At 36.3% G+C, this 9,006-nt stretch overlaps 1 protein-coding gene across 7 annotated transcripts in view; it reads left to right on the forward strand.

Annotated features, from left to right (window-relative positions):
- LOC145664318 (uncharacterized) overlaps positions 1-6,886 on the forward strand; it is a 32,232-nt gene extending 25,346 nt beyond the window's left edge. For all 7 annotated transcript variants that reach the window (XM_081730881.1, XM_081730883.1, XM_081730882.1 and 4 more), the window contains exons 3-4: positions 4,513-4,634; positions 6,553-6,886. In XM_081730881.1, the coding sequence (XP_081587007.1) occupies positions 4,513-4,634; positions 6,553-6,877 (447 nt within the window). In that variant the 3' untranslated portion in view covers positions 6,878-6,886. The remainder of the gene's footprint in view (positions 1-4,512; positions 4,635-6,552) is intronic.
- The last annotated feature ends 2,120 nt before the right edge of the window (positions 6,887-9,006 follow it).

Consider the following 9,006-nt stretch of genomic DNA (forward strand, 5'->3'; position numbering starts at 1 on the left):
CACAGTGAATATCTCGTTTTGGTTGTGATGGACCTGGTTCACCTAGTTTCACCCAGGCCTTTTTTCGTTTAGGGTTCTCGTAATTGATCCACTTCTCATCACCCGTAATAATTCGATGCAGAAACCCCTTTCTGCTCTGTCGTTGAAGCAGCAATTCGCAAATGGCTTTTCGTCTTTCAACGTCTCTGTCTTTCAATTCATGTGGAACCCAATGTGGCATCATTTGAATCATTCCCATGGCTTTCAAGCGTTTGGAGACTGTTGTTTGATCAACGCCTAATGCTGCTGCAAGTTGTTCCTGCGTTTGACACGAATCCTGCTCGAGCAATGCTGTCAATTCTTCGTCTTGAAATTTTTTTGGCTGCCCAGCTCGCTCTTGGTCTGCCAAGCCGAAATCACCGCTTCTAAACCGTGCAAACCACTTCTGACACGTTCGCTCAGCTAGAGCATGGTCACCATACACTTCCACCAAAATACGATGACTTTCAGTCGCACTTTTCTGCATGTTAAAGTAATGCAGCAGGACACCCCGCAAAAACACTTTATCAGGCACAAATTGCGCCATGTTCACTTAACTACAAACTGGTGTTGACGCTTTAATCCACTGCCCTATACTACGAACGATACGCGATGACAGGGGTTTGCAACACATGTGTGGATACACGGAACTGTGGGACGCTCCGTTCGTTGCGCCATCTCTTGTCCACCCGCACGAATTAATTCCTAGACCAAATACTTTTATAATTTCGATTAATGCATATTTCCAACAAGTTAAGAATCGAAGTGAGAACGCTGAAATCTAAAGCTAAAACCGAATCTATACGACATTGAATTCAAATAAGTAAAACAATGTGATCGACAGTTTAATATGAAGTTTTCTAATCACTTTACGACTATATACCGCCACATGGATGTATTGATTTTACAATAAATTCTCTTTAAATAATAGTTTGCAGGACTATCGTTTTATGTATTTTGCTGATCAGTTTTTTCTTTTGCTTAGAAATTTCTTACCAACAGTACATGGTTGCTTCGATTCCCGGCAGCAGCTCATATGGTTCGGATTCCACGTTAATAAGTAGGTCCACGTCTCATATAGTCTCGCTGCTGAACGGACGTTAAACTCAAAATCATCAACAACATCTACATGGTTGTTGTGGGAAAATTAGTAATTTATTATGTTGCATAAACCACGTTTTCCACTATTACTGAAATAGTAAGAAAACAAGACAACGTGGGCATTTGCTACGTTTTTACAAATTAATATTTGTCATCTAGCAAGCAATTTAGAAGAAACAGAGTATCAGGCCCGTAGATAGCCCAAAAATTTAGGGAGGGGGCCGGCCGAAGTTAGGGGGAGACCGACCCAATCATATTATACTTCATCACCATATTATAGTTCATTTGCAAGCCTATCGTGAAACCTTTATTGGGGCCAGCCAAAGTTTAGGGGGGGCCGGCCCCCCTAGCCCCCCGTGGATACGGGCCTGCAGAGTATTAAATACATTAAATTTATAGCACAGTTGTGAACCTTCTTTTCCGATGTATATTAAATCATTTGCTCCGTTCCCTCTATTTTTCTCTCTGTCTCTATGTCTCTCTCTCTCTCTCCTTGATATTCAGTTTCCTGCAACTTATGTTTTTGCTTGTTCTTCCTGTGTTCTCACCTCTATACTTTTTTCTTCTTCCTCGATTTCTATAGTCAGAGATAGAGTGAGACAGACAAAGTGATGTGTACTAACTACTCATTTGATTTTACTTTTCTATGCACGTGTAGAACTAGCTCTTTTAAGTACCAATTAGACATAGGTTATAGGCGGTCTGTCGTGGACATGTTAGACGTAGTTTTCTGCAGACTCCATTCCATCTTCCATAGGTAATGATGGAGGAACAGGGTATTACTGTCAGACTAGCTACATCGGTAGAGTGTGGGATTTCTAATACTATGGTTCTGCGTTCGAATCCCAAGCAAAGACTGTAATTTTTTCCATTTAGCAGTTTCCGATATTGTATACGTGCGAATCTCTTAAGATGTTCTCTCTTTCTCATTTCTCCATGTAGATGGATGCTACGAAGAAAAACAATAGAGAAGTAATCTCTTGTTTCAGTTATGGTTGAGATTTTAAAGACATTTTCAGCTTTCTGCAAGCATTTTTATTTGTTTAAATAAATATGTGTTATATAACACTTACTGTGTGTAATTATGTCTTTGTGGTTTGCTGATTCTCACAGTTATTATATACCTAGTCTAGCCATAAATTCTGTCACACACTTTTTTGTGAATATATGAAATACGGTTTGAAATTTTTGAATCTGCTTTTAATATGTTATAACCACATATATTCTTTACAATTGGCACCCATCAAACTTCAAAATGTCCACCATTGGCACGCACACAGGCTTTGAGTCTCTTGGGCCAGTCATCTATTGCATTACGGAGAGTATCAATCGGAAAATCCGCCACTGCTGTCACCAAGGAACGCTTCAAACGTTTAAGTGAAGGGTCTTTTCTTGCAGACAATGTCTTCTAACACTGCCCACAGTTTGTAGTCCATAGGGTTTAAATCGGGGCTACCAGAAGGCCACTCAGCACTGGAGATGAAATCTGATACATTGGCCTCCAACCACTGTTGTGTCATCCTTGCCTTATGAGCTGGCGCAGAATCCTGCTGGAAGGTCCAGTGATCATTGTTAAACATGGTGTCACTCAAGTCCTTGACAATAGGCTCCAGAACAGTTTCCAAATATACCCTGGCACTTGTTTTTACACCTTGCTCACAAAAGTGAAGTCTGGTGTGGCCTTCATAGCTCACCCCCGACCAAACCATGACTGAGGAGGGGTGATGACCTCTCTGAACCTTAGGAACTCTCCCACGAGCTTCCCGAGAGCATGCTGCATATATCTTATCATTTTGGCGGTTAAAGCTCTCTTCAATGGTAAAGATTTTCTCGTCGGCAAAGAGGATTTGTCAATGTCCATTGTTGGCGTACCGCTGTAGGAGCTGTCTTGCTTCAGTTTCCTCTGCTACTTCAGCTGTGGTGTCAACAAATGCTCCGTGCTCCGCCGATAAGCTCTGACCTTCAGGTCTTCAGAAAGTAACCTGGATATTGATCTTGGGGCCCTGTTGAGCTCCCGTGCCATGATCTTCTGCTTGCGGAGTGGATTTTGCCGCACACGAGCAGCCACTGTTTTAACAGCTGCCACTGTTCTCACACTGCGAGGACGACCATCCCTTGGCCGGACACGTACACTGCCGGTCTCAGTAAACCGCTGGATTGTCCGGTAAACAAATCTTTTGCTGATTTTCAGAAGTTTCAGCAGTTTGAAAATCTTACTTGGTGAATTTCCACCCTTATGCAAGGCAAACACTGCAACTCTATTTTTGTACTCACTCCATTCCATGCTTAAGCGAAGCAGATCCACCCGTTCTTTTTCCCTGTTCGACACACACTGGCCAGGGCTGACTTTGAGCTAAATTGTATCTTGCCACCTGCACAACAGGTTCTACAATCAAAGCCAAAAGTTTGTGACAATATTTATGGCTAGACTAGGTATGGTTCATAACAAAATTTGAGGTGGTCTCCTTTGAAGTGCATGTGTCATTTGTCAATATATGCGCACGTTTTCTTTTCCTTTATATTTCGCATATTCCTCTTTATTTAGTTGTTATCACGTTGACCTTTTTCTCTTTCTCTCTCTTTAAAACTGAGGATGTAAAATGAGAAGAGAAATGAGAAGAACCTCAATCTATTACTCCATCTTGTGAGAAATTTGTGGTTTGTAGTCACGTGGTCTATGCATTTCTTGCTCCAAACGAAGTGTGCAGGGGGACGAAGCCGAAGGTTATCCTGGCGTGATCAGTGCCACAAAGACGTTAGGTTGGTTGCCTATGTTGTTGGCGTAGTTTCACAATGAACTTAAACTTTCATGTTGCAGGTTTTTTGGTTCGTATTGTACATTAAACATTTTTGTTTTACGATATTCTTCAATTGCCATCATTATATATTTATTAATCTATCTATTGTATTTTAATTTGTCTGGCCATTACCTTTTTTTGTTTCCTTAGTGCATTATAGATTGACCATCTTTGGTCTAAGCGATTAAAAGTATAGCAAGGAGGTTTTTTTTTTTTTTTTTTTTTTACTTAACGTTCCTTGATTATGCACCGAGACTAAGGGAGGCAGTAATAATGTGATGGATGAAAATGGTGAAATGGAGAAAGTGGTAGGAAATGGGAGAACCCGAAGAAAACCCACGCTCCCGGTGGATGTCCACCACAAAGTCCACTTGGCGCGACATGAGATCGAACCCCACACACGACAGGTGAGCTCTCTACCACTAAATCCCGCAAGGAGAAAATCGTATTTTTATTTATCGCTGTGGTTTCTTGGAAAATATTTAAGAATTTTATGTTTTTCTCTAAATATTGTACTATTTGTTTCTTATATATTAAGGCGACCATATTAAATCAATAGTGCTATAACAAGGTTTTATCGTGTCCTCTTTTTCAGACTGGCTTTAGAGAAGGCGCAAGCGCAGGTAGAGATAAAGCCTTCCAAGAAGGATTTGATGTGGGTTACGTAGAAGGATTTCGCATAGGCACGAGGATGGGACTTTATAAAGGAATTTTGAAGTACGTATGATAAAATTTACTGTTTCTAAGTATAATATACTTCACTATTATGGCACATGTCAACATCAATTCTAATCGCAAAAGTATTTCTTGTGCAGTAATATAGACGTATGCTAAGAAGTTCGCTAAACTCATATGTAATTTCGTTATTACCCTTTACATACTACTTATGGTGTTTTCTCAAGTCACATTTCATTGATGGGATCTTGTCGACAGACGACAGTTTTCTGTGCCCACAAGTTTGTACACTTATTTTCGGTGATTCTACGTTAGCAAAGACATTGTGGTAATCTTTATGTAGCTACATATCTAATACATTTACATTCTGTTCGTTGTTCCAAATTTAATTCCCAGCGAAAATGACAATTTTTGGTGATGACTTAGCATTGGAAGGTACTTGAACTTAGTAAGGAATTTTAGTAATGATAGTGTAGTAAATTGAAGTGTGGATGACGTATGTATACTAAACAGTATTCTTAAAATAAATTGATATCAAAATTTGCGAAGATGAATATTTATTTTATTAAGTTTTTATTTAAAATTCCGGAAATGTTTATTGATTACAAACCAATAAATTGTAATATTTCGATCATTTGATAATCAAAAGGGAGATTACAATTGTCAAAAAGCACATGATGAATGATATAATGAAATTAAATCGTATAGCAGGACTGCTCAAACGTTGAAATAATACCAAAAGTATTTTTGATGAATCAATAAAGATATATGTTGGGCTGAAGAATGGTTAAATTTAATGGTGTTTGAAAAACGTAAATTGTATTCAAAATTATCATTATAGACTTATATGGTGGTATAGAATTGATTTTTCAGTTGTTAAGGTATGAATCTTAAACAGCAAAGAGGAATGCAAGTGTTTTATCATTTCTTTACAGTTGTCTGGTTGTTAATGAAATAATTTAAGTAGTAACTGGATGAACTTTTTTTTTTTTTTAATTTTATAATTTATTTGTGTATGTGGACTTCTAATTGTTTTCAGCACCGAGCCTAAATGAGACGAAACTGGCATTTTACTGTAATATCCTGCGAGTGGGGAAACTGACCCTTATTATTTCATTTATTCATTATTAGCAATTTTGGATTCTTCGTAAAGCAACATTTTAATATTTATGAGTTTCATGAAAGTGGTCTGTAAGTGGATGGTTAGCACGCTGGCCTGCCGGGTTCAGTTCTCGATTAGCGAACAGTTTCTGCCGTTGACCCAGCATCGTAAGGCAATTGCGAAACTACCCAAATTAAGAGGTGTAGAGGTTCGTTCAGAAAACTTAGATGTAACGACACATAATTACATGTACTAATTACATATCACTCAACCAAAAAAATGTTTGGTCGACCATAGCTCTTTGTGGATCACACGCTAGGTAGTTTAATTCTTAAGGTGGTAAGTTACTAAATAAGATGAACATCGCTCCTGCTACCAAAAAAAGTAAGTTTAACATATTACATAATAAAATCGAGTAAAAATCAAATATAATCATTCGGGGCAGGAGTTTGTCGCAAATTGCGAAATCGCGAGTTTTCCGACAAAGCCGAGAGTTGGTTTTTCAACGAGCTACGTCAGATTGAATAAGGAAATAGGCATTTTGAAGTCGCAATAAAATGCGATAACTGACAATTTGAGCGAAATATGCCGTAAAACGCAACAAATTGAGAATTTTTTAAAACTTCAATTTAAGTTGTTTAAATACAGGAATAAAAAGTACAATTTTCCAAAGCGGAGAAAAATTTAAACTTCAATAACTTTAATTGTCTTTCTGCAGTATGGCTTCCGATAACATATAATATTCATCTTACCTCGGTGGTTGTAGAAAAGTCAGTAACTCGGATTGAGCTTTCTCTTGTCTAAAATAGTTTCGATATTTTTTCATGTATATAATATTTCATTTCTTGTCTGTTTTAGTGTAATGCATAACCAAGCGCAAGATATTCTGCAGGACGAAAGAAGCAAATTAGAGAAGATAGGAATAAATTCATCATTTGTTCTTGGGCAGCCCTCAAAAGGATTATGTTATTTATGTGAACTGGAGATAAATAAGGGTACGACAGAAACTGAGAATAGTGCAGTAGCCATACAATCGCTAGACACAATATGTGAGCTTCAAAAAAACTTCGCTACAGAAAAGAGTGAAAGTGTCATTCAACGGACAGATAGTGTACTCTATGAGTTAGGACTTAATTTTAAAAACTCTAATACAGAAAGTAGTGCTAAAGTTTTGAACGACTAACATTCTTCAGGAAAATCGGATACTAGAGAAAATCTATGATCAGATTTATATCGTATAACCGACTGTGAAAGAGAGATAAAAACCAAGGTTTTTAAAGTGGTTTCTGGAGTTTTATTATCCTTAAAGTGTCAACTTGTGTTAAGTTAGTTTTCCAAATAAATATATTTGTTTAAAAGAAAATAAATTTTATCAGTATTGTTACTCTTGATCCACTTTGTCTTTCCAAATTGAATTCAAGAAGTGCAATTAAAATATGATTGGACAGTTGCTGTCACATGTAGAGAGTTTTCTTGCTAGAATATTAAATCTGTAGTGGACACTTATAAAAACTTATTGAGAATATTGCTCTGAATTTTACTTATAAAAGTACACAAATAATAAACTGCCGATACAATTGGACTCTCGTGGCTCTTTATATACTTTGTTTCCCTTAAAATAACTAGAAAATGAACCTTAGCGATTGCCTACTCCATAAGTCAACAAAATTTATTTTGCGCGTTTGTCGCAATAATCAGGGAGTACGTTAGTTAAGAGTTACGCTCCGCGTTCACAGGCACAGTGTCCTGAAAATGAACCCTAATTTGTGTTCTGTGCAGAAAAAATAATAAAAAACACGTTTTTATTTTCGGGGAAATACGGTATTAAGTCTTCAACCCGATGGTAATTAAATATTAATGATAATTTATTGTTGTTGCAGTATAATTGTGCAATCATAGAGAAAAGTTGATTTCTGAAAGTTAGTTTCTTTCTTCTTTAATATTACTGGCTCTCACTTAAACATCTCGGGTAACAAATACACATTTTTTTTATTATTATTATTTCTGCTATGAATAACACATTTATTTATTTATTTAAACAATTAATTAGGCAGTTAGAAAAGTAGGTAAAATATATAGGATATCAAATTGTTTTGCTCATTTTAACCAACCTTATAAAAAGGTTCTCAATTCAGTCTCTCTCTCTGTCAGACGCACTCGCCAATCCAAAAGTGATGGTCGCCAGTACGTATCTCGCAACTTATGAGCCCCCTTCAGCGCCTTCGGTTTGACAAAGAAAGAGATTACATCAGGATTTCCTCCCACTGTCTTCATTCCACAATTTCATTCATTCTCATCATTACCGTCTCCTTTAGCCTACCCGGAATAACCACGAGACCTAAAACTGAAATATTTTATTTTTGAGAAGAAACGCTACTCTAAACTTAAAAACTACTAACCAAATAAAATCCCTCAGCTTTTAGAAATTTTGCAGCCGTAAAGTATACTAAAAATTGGAACCTGAGTATAACAAGTACTTGAAGTTTTGCATTCTAAATATATCACCATTTCTCCGGCAGTTGATTAACACACACATATATAATTAGCATCTTTTAGATTTTGCTTTTTGTGTAACAAATTAAGAAATTATATATACACTATATATATATATATATATATATATATATATATATATATATATATATATATATATATATATACTGTATATAATATATTGTAATATAGTCCTTTTGTATCGGTTTCGGTAGGAAAGAATTATTATTCCGGGTAGTATATGTATCACTGCTAGGAGAAATCAAACTATAATAGACACAATCGTACTAAACGGTTCATATTTTTATACAATGTATAAATTAATAATAATAAAAAAGGTATTCAAGCAAAATAAAAAACTATCAACTGCATCAGATTGGCAACGAACGACACTTTGACGTTGTAGAAGTTCATTTCACATTTTCTCGAAAACTACACATGAGAATTAATCTTCAAGAATGTTATTATCGATTGCTATAGATATTTTATCTTTGGACAATATCACAGTTACAGAAAAACTAAAGTTGATGATAATTTTGGGCTATATCTCATTAACTATACTGTCATCTTCCTAGTGTCGTAATTTCAGGATCAGTTTCACACCTTAATAGGTGGTGTGATTATAGTACTGCATACATTTTCAACTTGACAGAAAAGAAATCTATTTTTATCGATTTCTCGAAAATTAAACATGATCTACACTCACACATATTTGGTTCGGCTCAATGGAATCTTATCTAATTGTTTTTAATGCAAATAATACTGTTGAATATCCAGTACTTTACTTTGCGATGATTTCTTGAATACGGAATATCAGAT

The sequence above is a fragment of the Thermobia domestica genome, chromosome 11 (assembly GCF_964235325.1).
Source record: "Thermobia domestica chromosome 11, izTheDome1.hap1.1, whole genome shotgun sequence".
Lineage (NCBI taxonomy): Eukaryota > Metazoa > Arthropoda > Insecta > Zygentoma > Lepismatidae > Thermobia > Thermobia domestica.